The 15,723-nt window shown below is 42.2% G+C and overlaps 1 protein-coding gene across 2 annotated transcripts in view; it reads left to right on the top strand.

Moving 5' to 3' along the window:
• prkcha (protein kinase C, eta, a) overlaps positions 1-15,723 on the top strand; it is a 57,125-nt gene that overhangs the window by 9,262 nt on the left and 32,140 nt on the right. Inside the window, exons 1-7 of one of the 2 annotated variants that reach the window (XM_031788115.1) lie at positions 3,569-3,613; positions 3,870-3,933; positions 11,859-12,012; positions 12,403-12,437; positions 12,839-12,921; positions 14,409-14,538; positions 14,658-14,791. In XM_031788115.1, coding sequence (XP_031643975.1) covers positions 11,957-12,012; positions 12,403-12,437; positions 12,839-12,921; positions 14,409-14,538; positions 14,658-14,791 — 438 coding nt within the window. In that variant the 5' untranslated portion in view covers positions 3,569-3,613; positions 3,870-3,933; positions 11,859-11,956. Of the gene's footprint in view, positions 1-3,568; positions 3,614-3,869; positions 3,934-11,858; positions 12,013-12,402; positions 12,438-12,838; positions 12,922-14,408; positions 14,539-14,657; positions 14,792-15,723 lie in introns of those variants that run through there. The other variant, XM_020501252.2, reaches the window with a different exon arrangement.

Here is a 15,723-nt window from a genome sequence, read left to right as displayed (position 1 = left end):
ACGAGCAGGTGTCCACATACATTTGGTAATGTAGTGTACTTCTAAAGATGTCTTAATAGAAAATGACTCAAGTAAAAGTGAAAGTAACCCAGTAAAATACTACTTGAGTAAAAGTCTAAGTATTTGGTTTGAAATATACTTAAGTATCAAAAGTAAATGTATAAATAATTTTAAATTCCTTACTAAGCAAACCAGATGTCACCATTTTCTTGTTTTTTAAATGTATGGATAGCCAGGGGCACACTCCAACACTCAGACATAATTTACAAAAAAAGCATTTGTGTTTAGTGAGTCCACCAGATCAGAGGCAGTAGGGATGACCAGGGATGTTCTCTTGATAAGTGTGTGAATTGGACCATTTTCCTATCCCGCTAAGCATTCAAAATGTAATGAGTACTTTTGGGTGTCAGGGAAAATGTTTTGAGTAAAAAGTACAATATTTTCTTCAAGGAACGTAGTGAAGTAAAAGTAGTCAAAAAAATTAATAGTTAAGTAAATTACAGATACCCCCCAAAACTACTTAAGTAGTATTTTAAAGTATTTTTACTTCAGTACTTTAAACCACTGCTTAAAAGGCCAACACTGGAATAATATTCTAATCTATTTTGCCTAAATGTATGGGTAACTGACAAAATACAAGAAACACTTGAGTAAATGAGGGATACAAAGTATGTTGAAAACAGGTACTTCCACACAGGTATAGTTCCTGAGTTAATTAAGCAACTTTATGCTTAGGGTCATGTAAGATATAATAATGCCCAGTTGCCCATCATTTTGGCTACCATGGCTAGAACAAATCATCTCATGGAGTTTAAAGTGTGTGTCAGTCACCTGATCTCAAACCAATTGAAGACTTATGGAAGATTCTGGAGCTGCGCCTGAGACAGCATTTCCCACCACCATCAACAAAACAAGAACTTATGGAATTTCTCCTTGAAGAATGGTGTTGCATCCCTTAAATAGAGTTCCAGACACTTGTAGAATCTATGCCAAGGCGAATTGAAGCTGTTCTATCGGCTCGTTGTGGCCCAACGCACTAAAACACTTTATGTTGGTGTTTCCTTTGTTTTGGCAGTTACTTGTAGGCGAATTATTTATGTACATCTCAAAGTGTTGCCTAGGTGATATGTCCACACTGATGCTGACATGAGGGAGGCGCCAGAAAATGTAGCCAAACTTTTAAGTACATAAATATAGGCTAAATGCCACTCATGTTTGACAAATATAATGTAGGATGTTGACATACTCGAGGCACGGTTTGTTCAGATCAAATGGGTGTGTTCCCGCTAATTGTATTCCCGCTAATTGCATTTTGGAACATTCGCATGTAGCCTATACTGCAGTATGCGCGTTGCTGTGCTTACTCGGAATGGGCCGGCTGCCTCTGGAGACCTGGCGCAACCAAAAGCATATTTGGCGGCGGGGGGGATCCAATCATAAAATGAGGAATGAGGAACATAAAGCCAGTAGCTGCCTGGCACTTTGCAGTGGGGACATGTTTTCCAATCAATCAAACTAATCATGGTAAGATAGGTGTTTCTAATATTGGGGCAGTCATGACTCCCCGTCCCCATGCCCCCGGCAAGTTACTCACCTGGCTGTAAGTAACCTCCGTTTCCATTTTAGTGGTTTGTGCATGGCCTCCGCAGCACTGTGGAGATCCTTCAGGTTCTCACTGTGGGCCTAATACAAACCTTTCGACCTCTGTCAATCTGTCTATGTGTGTAGGTCTTCTTAATACTTACAGTGTATTTAGAAAGTATTCAGACCCCTTGACTTTTCCACATTTTATTATGTTACAGCCTTTTTCTAAAATTGATTTTTGTCATCAATCTACACAACCTCACGCTGACAAGGCAAACAGTTTTTTTGGCAAATGTATGAAAAATTAAAACTTAAATATTAAATTTGCATAAGTATTCAGACCCTGTACTTTGTCTAAGCAACTTTGGCAGCGATTACAGCCTCGAGTCTACTTGGGTATGACGCGACAAGCATGGCACGCCTGTATTTGGGGAGTTTATACCATTATTCTCTGCAGATCCTCTCAAGCTCTGTCAGGTTGGATGGGAAGCATTGCTGCACAGCTATATTCAGGCCTCTCCAGAAATATTGATCGGGTTCAAGTCCGGGCTCTAACTGGACCTCTCAAGGACATTCAGAGACTCCTGCGTTGTCGTGGCTGTGTGCTTACTGTGTCCTGTTGGAAGGTAAACTTTTGTCCAAGTCTGAGAACCTGCTCCAGAGCACCCAGGACTTCATCAAATATCTCTCTGTTCTTTGCTCTGTTCATCTTTCCCTCTATCCTGACTAGTCTCTGCCGCTAAAAAATATCCCCACAGCATGATGCTGCCACCACCATGCTTCACCGTAGGGATGGTACCAGGTTTCCTCCAGACGTGACGCTTGGCATTCAGGCCAAAGAGGTCAATCTTGTTTTCATCAGATCAGAGAATCTTGTTTCTCATGGTCTGAGAGTCCTCCCAGCAAGCTGTCCTGTGCCTTTTACTGAGTGACTTCCATCTGACCCTCTACCATAAAGGCCTGATTGGTGGAGTGCTGCAGAGATGGCTGTCTTTCAAGAAGGTTCTCTCATCTCCACAGAGGAACTCTAGAGCTCTGTCAGAGTGACTATCAGGTTCTTTGTTACCTCCCTGACCAAGGCCCTTCTCCCCCGATTGCTCAGTTTGGCCGGGCAGCTCTCGGAAGAGTCTTGGTGGTTCCAAACTTCATCCATTTAAGAATGATGGAGGCCACTGTGTTCTTGAGGCATTTCAATGCTGCAGAAATGTTTTGGTACCTTTCCCCAGATCTTTGCCTCGACACAATCCTGTCTTGGAGCTCTACGGACAGTTGCTTCGATCTCATGGCTTGGTTTTTGCTCTGACATGCACTGTCAACTGTGGGACCTTGTATAGTCATGTATGTGACTTACCAAATCATGTCCAATCAATTGAATTTACCACAAGTGTACTCCAATCAAGTTTTAGAAACATCGCAAGGATGATCAATGGGAACAGCATGCACCTGAGCTCAATTTCGAGTCGCATAGCAAAGGGTCTGAATACTTATGTAAATAAGGTATTTCTGTTTTCGCTTTGTCATTATGGGGTATTGTGTAGCGACTGCTGAAGAAAATGTTGTATTTAATTAATTTTAGAATAAGGCTGTAACGTAACAAAATGTGAAAAAGTCAAGTGGTCTGAGTACTTTCCGAAATCACTGTATGCCTATGTCTGTGTGAGATGGATGTTATTTTCACTGGAGCAGGGTGTCATTTTAATAGAGCTAGCTCAACCAGCTGAACCTGCTCTCTAGTCTCTTCACCACATTGCTCACATTCTCCCCACATTACATACACACTCAACCCACTCAACATGCTAAATACCGGTATGTTAAAGAAAAACCTAACAATGCAGATGTTTTTTTTAATCTCAATATCAAATAATTTCTGGGTAACAATTAAGTACCCTTCTGTGATTGATTGTTTTGAATTAAATGGTAAAAAAGAAACAGAAATAGTTTCTTAATAAAGAGCAATTTCTCAAGATGTATTTTTCTAGGACTGTCTTGGAGTGGTCTGAGTGGGGAGGGAAACTGAAAACTAGCTGAGGTTTGGAACTCTCTTTCTTATTGGTCTATTAACTATATTACCGCCTGGTGATGTCACCAGGCAGGCCAAAACATCATCCCACCAAAACCAAGTGGCCTTTTCTAACAGCTCTTACACTAAAAGGACATCATTATAATTTTCACAGTATTATCCCAAGCTTACAGTGTGGAAATATATATAAAACACAGGAAAATCATGTTTGACTGCACTGGGCCTTTAAATAGTCTAGTCTAATGTCTCCTGTGTTTGTGTGCAGGTGGACCTGGAGCCAGAGGGCAAGGTGTACATACTCATAGCACTCAATGGCTCCTTCATTGATGGTAAGAGTTTTTCACTGTATCTCACACTAACCCTCTATCTATTTCATCCATAGATGGCACAACTATCTCTTTCTCCCTCTTTCTCTGTTCCTATCTTTTATTTCTCTTACACTGAGACAGCATACATTCTTTCAACTCCTTAAATATTCAGTAACATTTTGTTATTTTCGACCCTCCTCCCTCTAAAGTTAAAAGTCTGTCTGTCTGGCTGCTTCAACACAGCCACTGATGCAGCTGATAACTAACAGGCTGTCAAACAGACATTCGGCGTCACAAAAACCTGGATGTGTGTATGTGTGAGCGTTTGTGCATGCCTGTGACTGACTTACTGTAAGACATACTGTAGATGCTTTGACTGATGGGAATCCTATCTCCTTTGTTTCCTTTCAGATAAAAGCAACAATGTTCTATCATCCATATTTCCTGTCTGAATAACATACTCCCCTCTAGCAGTTTGTATAGTGCTCTGCCGTGGTTTTATCACCACTGAAAATCATCATGACCTTATCTAAACTGCATCTGATCTGGATACCCTACAAATAAAAACTGCACATAGCTCTGCAAATTTCTCTCACTTTATCATAATATCATTCATAAACCTCTCCATTCTGAAGGTCACTTCCCTGATATAATAATATTTAATTTGTAAAGAGTAGATTGGGTTAGGTCATGAATGCTTTAGGGAGGTTCCGTCCATGAAATAACACACATTAAACCCTAGTTTTAGCTGTGGCAAATCAAACATCCTTCAATAGCTGACAATTGAGTGCCATTCTCAGTGTAGTACTCCACCACCTGTCTCTCTGACGTGTGTCGGGACTCTAAAACATACAACTTTCCGCTGTTCGTATGTGGTTTTAGCACCTCACAAACTCAACTATTATTACTCTAGACAGACACACACACTCACCTATAGACACGCGCACACACTCATCCATAATACCATACATGATATGATCAGTGGCTTCCCCCAAAAATGTACCAAGAAAAAAACATATAAAATAAACTCCTCAAGACTGTTGGAAAAGCATTCCAGGTGAAGCTGGTTGAGAGAATGCCAAGAGTGTGCAAAGCTGTCAGGGTGGCTATTTGAATCTCAAATATAAAATGTATTTTGATTTGTTAAACTTTTTTTTTTGGTTACAACATGATTCCATGTGTGTTATTTCATAGTTTTGATGTCTTCACTATTATTCTACAATGTAGAAAATAGTAAAAATAAAGAAAAAACCTTGAATGAGTAGGTGTTCTAAAACTTTAGACTGGTAGTGCAATCTCTCTGTGTTTCATAAATTTCCTTCAATTCACAAGAGGCTGAACGTATCTCACCGGAGAAAGCATCCCAGTGAACGAAACAGCGCCCCTCTGTCTCAGTATGTGTAGTGTATCTCTCTGATGCTGTCTGGTCAGAAAGAGTATGAAATTGATGCTGCCCATAATATTGAATGCAAGGGAAGCCAGCAAGTATTTGGCCATAATATTGAATGCAAGGGAAGCCAGCAAGTATTTGGCATCCCTTGTTAATAGCCAATCAGCTATTAAACTGAGTGAGCTCAGCTTTGAATGGTCCTGGTGCAACAAAAACATTTTTCAAGGGAAGATAGTTTGGATTTGGTTTCAGTCCAATCACATCAGAGGCCAATCATCATTACTGACAGAAAAAAACTTTAATTGTTGTGTTATCCAGTGGCTAGCTAGCTAAAATCGTCCCTTTCCTAAATTAGCCATGGATGGAGATAGGGATTTGGACTTAATTCTCCATACTGGTCAATCATTAAAACGGCGATTCTGATCCAACCATAAATTCGTACATTGTGCCCCTGGCCTGAGAGGATGGAAGTTCAACGTGTAGCTAGATTGTGGTATGCTAATGTTAACTAGCTGGCCTGACCTATCGTTGCCCATGAAAGGAAGTTAGGCTAGTGAGCAAGTATTTTAGCCAGGTAGCCTAGGTCAACAACAACTTAAAGTGTGTACTGTGTGACTGTCATAGACCGTTTAGGCAACATGAAGGGAGAGAAATACTCCTCAGAATCAATTTGAAAGAAATAAGCTTTTTGTGCTTATTGAACATTTCTGGGATCTTTTGTTTCAGCTCATGAAACATGGGACCAACACTTTACATGATGCGTTTATATATTTGTTCACTGTAGTTGTCACTCTATTAGACTAAGCATAGGTGATAAGCTGTTGAAATTGAAATGGTGCTGGAATAGGGGAGACCGCTCCAGTTTTCTTTGCGACTTGCGGTAACTCTCTGTGGCTCTAAATAAATAGTTGTTTAGTAGTGTGAAAATGTCAAGCATTACCTTGCTCTACCATGCTGTAGGTCATATCACTGTTTGCTACATGCAATATGTTTTGTGGACTTCACAGAACAGATGTTGCTCTCTGGTTTTGTAATGAGACATGTGTGGTTGACTTTATTCTGTCACTGTGTCTTTTTATTGCCTCGGGCCTTAGGCCAATATGTCATGGTGGTAAGGCATGTGAGCTAACCGGTTATAGAGCTATCAACACATTTATCACAACACCGGTTGAAGTATGGCTTTTTTTGTCCTGGATTGGCTTCCTTGGTGATTTTACCCACGCACCAATGTTTTGATAAACATTTGTTTAATTTTATTTTATTTAACCAGGTAGGCAAGTTGAGAACAAGTTCTCATTTTTGACCTGGCCAAGATAAAGCAAAGCAGTGCGAAACAAACAACACAGAGTTACACATGGGATAAACAAACGTACAGTCAATAACAGAATTGAAAAATCTATGTACTGTGTGTGCAAATGTAGTAAGATTAGGGAGGTAAGGCAATAAATAGGCCACAGTGGCAAAATAATTACAATTGAGCAAATAAACACTGGAGTGATGGATGTGCAGAAGACGATTGTGCAAGTAGAGATACTGGGGTGCAAATGAGCAAAAAAACTAAAAAACAATATGGGGATGAGGCTATTTTGTAAATGACATCGCCGAAGTCGAGGATTGGTAGGATGGTCAGTTTTACAAGGGTATGTTTGGCAGCATGAGTGAAGGATGCTTTGTTGCAAAATAGGAAGTCAATTCTAGATTTAACTTTGGATTGGAGATGTTTGATGTCAGAGCCGTCCAGAGTAGTGATGTTGGACAGGTGGGCAGGTGCAGGCAGTGATCGGTTAATGAGCATGCATTTAGTTTTACTTGTATTTAAGAGCAATTGGAGGCAACGGAAGGAGAGTTGTATGGCATTGAAGCTTGCCTGGAGGGTTGTTAACACAGTGTCCAAAGAAGGGCCAGAAGTATACAGAATGGTGTCGTCTGCGTAGAGGTGGATCAGAGACTCACCAGCAGCAAGAGCGACATCGTTAATGTATACAGAGAAGAGAGTCGGTCCAAGAATTGAACCCTGTGGCACCCCCATAGAGACTGCCAGAGGTCCGGACAGCAGACCCTCCGATTTGACACACTGAACTCTATGAGAGTAGTTGGTGAACCAGGCGAGGCAATCATTTGAGAAACCAAGGCTGTTGAGTCTGCCGATGAGGATGTGGTGATTGACAGAGTCGAAAGCCTTGGCCAGATCAATGAATACGGCTGCACAGTAATGTTTCTTATCGAGGGCGGTTAAGATATCGTTTAGGACCTTGAGCGTGGCTGAGATGCACCTATGACCAGCTCTGAAACCAGATTGCATAGCATAGAAGGTATGGTGAGATTCGAAATGGTCGGTAATCTGTTTGTTGACTTGGCTTTTGAAGACCTTAGAAAGGCAGGGTAGGATAGATATAGGTCTGTAGCAGTTTGGGTCAAGAGTGTCCCCCCCCCTTTGAAGAGGGGGATGACCGCAGCTGCTTTCCAATCTTTGGGAATCTCAGACGACACGAAAGAGAGGTTGAACAGGCTAGTAATAGGGGTTGCAACAGTTTCGGCAGATCATTTTAGAAAGAAAGGGTCCAGATTGTCTAGCCCGGCTGATTTGTAGGGGTCCAGATTTTGCAGCTCTTTCAGAACATCATCTGACTGGATTTGGGAGAAGGAGAAATGGGGAAGGCTTGGGCGAGTTGCTGTGGGGGGTGCAGTGCTGTTGACCGGTGGAAAGCATGGCCAGCCGTAGAAAAATGCTTATTGAAATTCTCAATTATAGTGGATTTATCAGTGGTGACAGTGGTTCCTATCTTCAGTGCAGTGGGCAGCTGGGAGGAGGTGTTCTTATTCTCCATGGACTTTACAGTGTCCCAGAACTTTTTTGAGTTAGTGTTGCAGGAAGTAAATTTCTGCTTGAAAAAGCTAGCCTTGGCTTTTCTAACTGCCTGTGTATAATGGTTTCTAGCTTCCCTGAACAGCTGCATATCACGGGGGCTGTTCGATGCTAATGCAGAACGCCATAGGATGTTTTTGTGTTTGTTAAGGGCAGTCAGGTCTGGGGAGAACCAAGGGCTATATCTGTTCCTGGTTCTAAATTTCTTGAATGGGGCATGTTTATTTAAGATGGTTAGGAAGGCATTTAAAAAAAAAAAACAGGCATCCTCTACTGACGGGATGAGATCAATATCCTTCCAGGATACCCCGGCCAAGTCGATTAGAAAGGCCTGCTCGCTGAAGTGTTTCAGGGAGCGTTTGACAGTGATGAGTGGAGGTCGTTTGACCGCTGACCCATTACGGATGAAGGCAATGATCGCTGAGATCTTGGTTGAAGACAGCAGAGGTGTATTTAAAGGGCAAGTTGGTTAGGATGATATCTATGAGGGTGCCCGTGTTTAAGGCTTTGGGGAGGTACCTGGTAGCTTCATTGATCATTTGTGTGAGATTGAGGGCATCAAGCTAGATTGTAGGATGGCTAGGGTGTTAAGCATGTTCCAGTTTAGGTCGCCTAGCAGCATGAGCTCTGAAGATAGATGGGGGGCAATCAGTTCACATATGGTGTCCAGAGCACAGCTGGGGGCAGAGGGTGGTCTATAGCAGGCGACAACGGTGAGAGACTTGTTTTTAGAGAGGGGGATTTTTAAAAGTAGAAGTTCAAATTGTTTGGGTACAGACCTGGATAGTAGGACAGAACTCTGCAGGCTATCTTTGCAGTAGATTGCAACACTGCCCTTTTTGGCAGTTCTGTCTTGTCTGAAAATGTTGTAGTTTGGGATGAAAATGTCAGAATTTTTGGTGGTCTTCCTAAGCCAGGATTCAGACACAGCTAGAACATCCGGGTTGGCAGAGTGTGCTAAAGCAGTGAATAAAACAAACTTAGGGAGGAGGCTTCTAATGTTAACATGCATGAAACCAAGGCAATTACGGTTACAGAAGTCATCAAAAGAGAGCGCCTGGGGAATAGGAGTGGAGCTAGGCACTGCAGGGCCTGGATTCACCTCTACATTGCCAGAGGAAAAGAGGAGGAGTAGGATAAGGGTACGGCTAAAAGCAATAAGAATTGGTCGTCCAGAACGTCTGGAACAGAGAGTAAAAGGAGGTTTCTGGGGGCGATAAAATAGCTTCAAGGTATAATGTACAGACAAAGGTATGGTAGGATGTGAATACAGTGCAGGTAAACCTAGGTATTGAGTGATGATGAGAGAGATATTGTCTCTAGAAACATCATTGAAACCAGGAGATGTCATCGCATGTGTGGGTGGTGGAACTAATAGGTTGGATAAGGTATAGTGAGCAGGACTAGAGGCTCTACAGTGAAATAAGCCAATAAACACTAACCAGAACAGCAATGGACAAGGCATATTGACATTAAGGAGAGGCATGCTTAGTCGAGTGATCAAAAGGGTCCAGTGAGGTTGGTTGGGGTCACGGCGATTCAGACAGCTAGCCGGGCCATCGGTAGCAAGCTAGCATAGGATGGAGGTCTGTTTTTAGCCACCTCGTGCGTTTCCGTTGGTAGGATTAGTGGGGTTCCGTGTGGTAGAGGGGATGAATCCAATTCGCAAAAAAACAATAGATAAAGACGCCCAAGAAAAAATAAAAAATAAAAATGAATTGTCCAATAGGCCTATTCAGATAGCAGCCGATAAGACGGCTAACGATTAGCGGACCGCAGATGGGCGTTCAGGTAACGTCGCGACGGAGGAGCCAGCCAGATAACGTCGGTAGTCCAGTTGTGAAGGCCCGGTGGGGCTCCGTGTTGGCAGTAAAACGGGTCCGGATAGGTGATTGTAGGCCAGGAGTGACTGATGGAACTCTTCAGCTGCTAGCTCCGGAATTATTGATGTTAGCTCCGGATTCAACATAAGCCAATAATCACACGGATAGCAGCTAGCTACCTGCGAGATCGAGGTATAAATGTCCAGAGTTAGCGGTTGAAATCCGGGGACATGGAGAGAAAAATAGGTCCGATATGTTCCAGTCCGAGCCGTGGCATACAAAACTGGCGATAGATTTTCGAGCTAAAGGATAGCTGATGACCACAAACCGTGGTTAGCTGAATACTAAAGATTAGCCAGTAAAGAAGCTAACTAGCTTCTGATTAGCTTCTGGTTAGCTTCAGGCTAGCTTCTGGATTAGCTTCTGGCTAGCTTCTGGTTAGTTTCTATGGAGGATTACAGATTTGAGGTAAATAATACTTTCTTTAAAAAAAATATAAATTGGTGAGGCGGGTTGCAGGAGAGTGTTTTGAAGATGAGTTTATGGAAAATAAAAAATATATATAAAAAGGTATGTGAAGAAAGTTGTAAATATATATATATATATATATATATATATATACGGGACACGGCAAGATGAGGACAAAAGACGTCTGACTGCTATGCCATCTTGGAGCAAGATGTGTGTGTGCTAAAGCAGTGAATAAAACAAACTTAGGCAGGAGGCTTCTGATGTTAACATGCATGAAACCTAGACTTTTACGGTTACAGAAGTCAACAAAAGATAGCGCCTGGTGAATAGGAGTGGAACTGGGGGCTACAGGGCCTGGGTTAACCTCTACATCACCAGAGGAACAGAGTAGGATAAGGGTACGGCTGAAGGCTATAAAAACTGGTCGTCTATTGCATTGGGGACAGAGAATAAAAGGAGCAGATTTCTGGGAGTGGTAGAATAGATTCAGGGCATGATGTTCAGACAATGGTATGGTAGGATGTGAGTACAGTGGAGGTAAACCTAGGCGTTGAGTGACAATGAGAGAGGTTTCGTCTCTTGAGGCACCAGTTAAGCCAGGTGAGGACTCCGCATGTGTGTGGGGTGGGACAAAAGAGCTATCTAAGGCATTTTGAGTGGGACTGAGGGCTGAAATAAAACAGTAGGAACTAGCCAAGACAGCAGTAGACAAGGCATATTGACATTAGAGAGAGGCATAAAGCAAACACAGTTGTTGATCAGGAGAGCTAAGACAACAACGGGTAAATGGCGATGAATGGGCAGAGCGGGTTGTTTAGGACATACAGGACCTGAGTTTAAGGCTGGGGCCGACAGGTAAACAAAATTAGGTACCGTGTTATTGAAACAGTACAGGGGCATCTGCTGTGTAGCCGAGTGATCATAGGGTCAAAAGAGCAGCAATAGGTGAGTCAGGGTGCTGTTCGGTAGTCACTATCTCGCTAGGCGAGCAGGGGACACAGAGTTCAGAAAAGCTAGCGGGCTGAGGCTAGTAGATGGTTCTTCGGTGACATCGTAACAGAATAGCCTGTTGAGACCCCCTCGGACGGTTACATCGGTAGACCAGTCGTGATGGATCGGCGGGGCTCCGTGTTGGCAGTAAAAGGGCCAATTGGAAAAATAGGTATTGTAGCCCAAGAATTGGCTGAAGGACCTCTTTGGCTAGCCGGGAGATGGGCCTAGCTCGAGGCTAGTTCCAGGCTAACTGGATGCTTGCTTCGTGACAGAGACGTTAGCCAGGAGTAGCCACTCGGATAGCAGCTAGCTAGCTGCAATGATCCGGTGTAAAGGTTCAGAGCTTGCAGTTGGAATCCCAATACTGTCTGACCCCCATCCCATTCTGTTCCCATGTTCTAAGATGACGCCACGGGGAATGTGAAGGTGTTTAAGCAGTTCAACAGGAAGAGGCAGGGCGCCGTGAAACGCAAAATTCACCAGGTCAACGGACACAAGTTCATGTCCACATTCCTACGGCAGCCCACCTTCTGCTTCCACTGCAAAGAGTTCATCTGGTAAGGACACACACACACACACAACATATGTTTTACTATTCTTGAGGGGACCTAAAATTGATTTCCATTCTGGTACCCTAACACTACACTAACCTTAACTCCTATCCCTAATTGTAACCCTAAGCCTAATCCCTATATTGAAAATAGTATTTGGGAGAATGTTCCTTGATTTACTGTCCTTGTGGAGACTTTTGGGGATTTCTGGTACCCACAAGGGTAGTAATACAAGACCACACACACTCCCTCCCTCACCTCATAGAGTTCATCTAACGTGTTACACATAGTGATAGTATTGTCGATGGTTTATAATATAAACAGCCAGTTACAATATATTTCATATGTAAACAGTATGCTTTGCATGATTCCTGACTGTCAGGTCTTCTGTTACAGGGGTGTTTTTGGGAAGCAGGGTTACCAATGCCAAGGTGAGTGACCCTTTTTCTCCTTTTCACTGTTTTCTTTCTTGAGTCTTTCTTTCTGCTCAAACCCCCAGTCTTTCTTTTCTCTCACTCTTATTCACACCATTTCTGTGACCACCAGCCCACTCAGAAAGGAAGTCAGTGCTACGCCACAGAGACTGAGCTCTCTCTCACGGCCTGTTTTTATTATTGAGCTGCTGAACCCAAAACCCAATCATCTCACAGTGCCCGGCCTCTATCTCAAATAATTAAGCCACATGGTCTTTCTCAGAAACAATTGATAAAAATCCCTAGAGTTTCTGCAGGAAGCTGATGCCTTTGTCAGGGTTTCTTTCACACTTAACGGCTGTGTTAATGAAAAACATGGTTTGATTGTTGTTTTGATTAATTCTCTGTCTGTTTTCCAGTATGCACTTGTGTGGTTCACAAGCGATGTCATCAGTTGGTTGTCACGGTGTGTCCACGCATGAAGAAGCCTGTCAAGGAGCCGGTGAGACAACATACAGAGACAAGCCATTTGAACTTTAACACCATACCCCTATTACACTACAATAACGCTGTAACAGCTCGGTCATGTCATTACTAGAACACCCACCCCTCCACATTCCAAAAATCACTCTCTCATAATCAAATCAAATCAAATTTATTTGTCACATACACATGGTTAGCAGATGTTAATGCGAGTGTAGCGAAATGCTTGTGCTTCTAGTTCCGACAATGCAGTAATAACGAACAAGTAATCTAACTAACAATTCCAAATAAAAACTACTGTCTTATACACAGTGTAAGGGGATAAAGAATATGTACATAAGGATATATGAATGAGTGATGGTACAGAGCAGCATAGGCAAGATACAGTAGATGATATCGAGTACAGTATATACATATGAGATGATATGACATAAATGGAATGTGTTCTGACAATGCAAAGACAAAAAGTTGTCTTTGTACCTGAAATACACTATTTTGACTATCCGGGGGATTCCAGAGTCAAAATCGGCTGTTCTACAGGTGCATTGTGCACCAGTCAGATGGCCTTCAGACTTAGATGAAAATATCTTTATTCAGGAACTGTGTCAGTCAGGGACCCTGCCCCGGATGCTGTTTGTGCTGGGTGAACAACATCAAGCTACTGAATACAGATGTAGGACCTTCATTTGATCACCCTGTTGCAGGAGAACTGCAATGCAGCTTTAAAAAGGCTTCTGAAGTTTGTAATTTCCACTTTGAAATGTCAGACTTTATTTTCCCTTAAAATGTCCATTCGTTATAATCCACATAATAATTCACATTTCCTGTTGCTGCAGGATAGTTTTCTGCTGAAGCAAACTGGCACAATGACATGATGCAATGTGATGGTTTGCTTGAGCACACACTGCTACCTGCTGGCTGTGTGGTTTATAACATACAGTATTTACATGGTCTCCCATTCAAACTGAGGTCAATGCAGTGGTGGAAAAAGTACTCAATTGTCATACTTGAGTAAAAGTAAACATACCTTAATAGAAAATGACTCAAGTAAAAGTAACCCAGTAAAATACTACTTGAGAAAAATATAAAAGTATTTGGTTTTAAATATACTTAAGTATCAAAAGTAAATGTAATTGCTAAAATATACTCAAGTATCAAATGTAAAAGTATGATTCATTTCAAGTTCCTTATATTAAGCAAACCAGACAGCACAAATGTATTTTTTTTATTTTAAATGTTTGTTATCTTGATAAGTGTGTGAATTGGACCATTTTTCTGTCAAAATGTAACGAGTACTTTTGGGTGTCAGGGAAAATGTATGGAGTAAAAAGTACATTATTATCTTTAGAAATGTAGTAAAGTAAAAGTTTCCATAAATAGTCAAGTACAGATACACCCCCCCCCCCCCCCCAAAACTACTTAAGTAGTCCTTTAAAGTACTGTTTACTTAAGTACCTTATACCACTGGGCCAATGTGATGACATTCTGATAAATTCTCATTCACAGACCACCAATCAAGGCTTCAGTATCAACGTCCCCCATAAGTTTAACATCCACAACTTTAAGGCTCCCACCTTCTGTGACCACTGTGGTTCTCTACTGTGGGGCCTTGTCAGACAGGGTCTACACTGCAAGAGTAAGATTCTTTCTCTCATTTCTTATATTCTTGCTCTCTCAGATGTTTATAGGCAGATGTTCCATTTTCATGGCTTATTAACCTGTACTTCCTGTCTGTTGTGTGTCTGTCCTCTGCAGTCTGTAAGATGAACGTACACATCCGCTGTAAGGGCAACGTAGCACCCAGCTGTGGGGTCAACAGTGTGGAGCTGGCCAACAAGCTGGCAGAGATGGGGCTGCAGGCTGGGGGGCTCTCCAAACGCAACTCACTGGTATGCTAACTAGATGAAAAGAGAGAGCGGGAGAGGAAGAAATAGTGTGCCAAGTTAACCCACACATACAAACCACAGAAGGTTGGTGACACCTTAATTGGGGAGGACAGGCTCGTGGTAATGGCTGGACTGGTATACGTGGAATGGTATTAAACAAATGGTTTCCATGTGTTTGATGCCATTTCATTTGCTCTGTTACAGACATTATTATGATCTGTTATCCCCTCAGCAGCCTCAACTGATACGCACACGTACTTAGATACATACACATACAGTTTATATACACTGTTGGAGTCATTAAAAATCAAACCCAGAGTCTCTGGTTGCACAGCTAGCACTGTGATGCAGTGCCCTAGACCACTGCGCCACCCGGGAGGCAAAAACTCGTTTTTCAACCACTCCACAAATTTCTTGTGACAAACTATAGTTTTGGCAAGTCGGTTAGGACATCTACTTCGTGCATGACACAAGTAATTTTTCCAACAATTGTTTACAGACCGATTATTTCACTTATATGTAATTCACTGAATCACAATTCCAGTGGGTCAGAAGTTTACATACACCAAGTTGACTGTGCCTTTAAACAGCTTGGAAAATTCCAGAAAATTATGTCATGGCTTTAGAAGCTTCTGATATGCTAATTGTCATAATTTGAGTCAATTGGAGGTGTACGTGTGGATGAATTTCAAGGCCTACCTTCAATCTCAGTGCCTCTTTGCTTGACATCATGGGAAAATCAAAAGAAATCAAGACCTCAGAAGAACAAATTGTAGACCTCCACAAGTCTGGTTCATCATTCGGAGCAATTTCCAAATGCCTGAAGGTACCACATTCATCTGTACAAACAATAGTACGCAAGTATAAACACTATGGGACCACGCAGCCGTCATACCGCTCAGGAAGGAGACGTGTTCTGTCTCCTAGAGATGAAC

This window comes from Oncorhynchus kisutch, linkage group LG14 (genome assembly GCF_002021735.2).
Source record: "Oncorhynchus kisutch isolate 150728-3 linkage group LG14, Okis_V2, whole genome shotgun sequence".
Lineage (NCBI taxonomy): Eukaryota > Metazoa > Chordata > Actinopteri > Salmoniformes > Salmonidae > Oncorhynchus > Oncorhynchus kisutch.
This window is presented reverse-complemented; position numbering and strand designations above follow the sequence as displayed.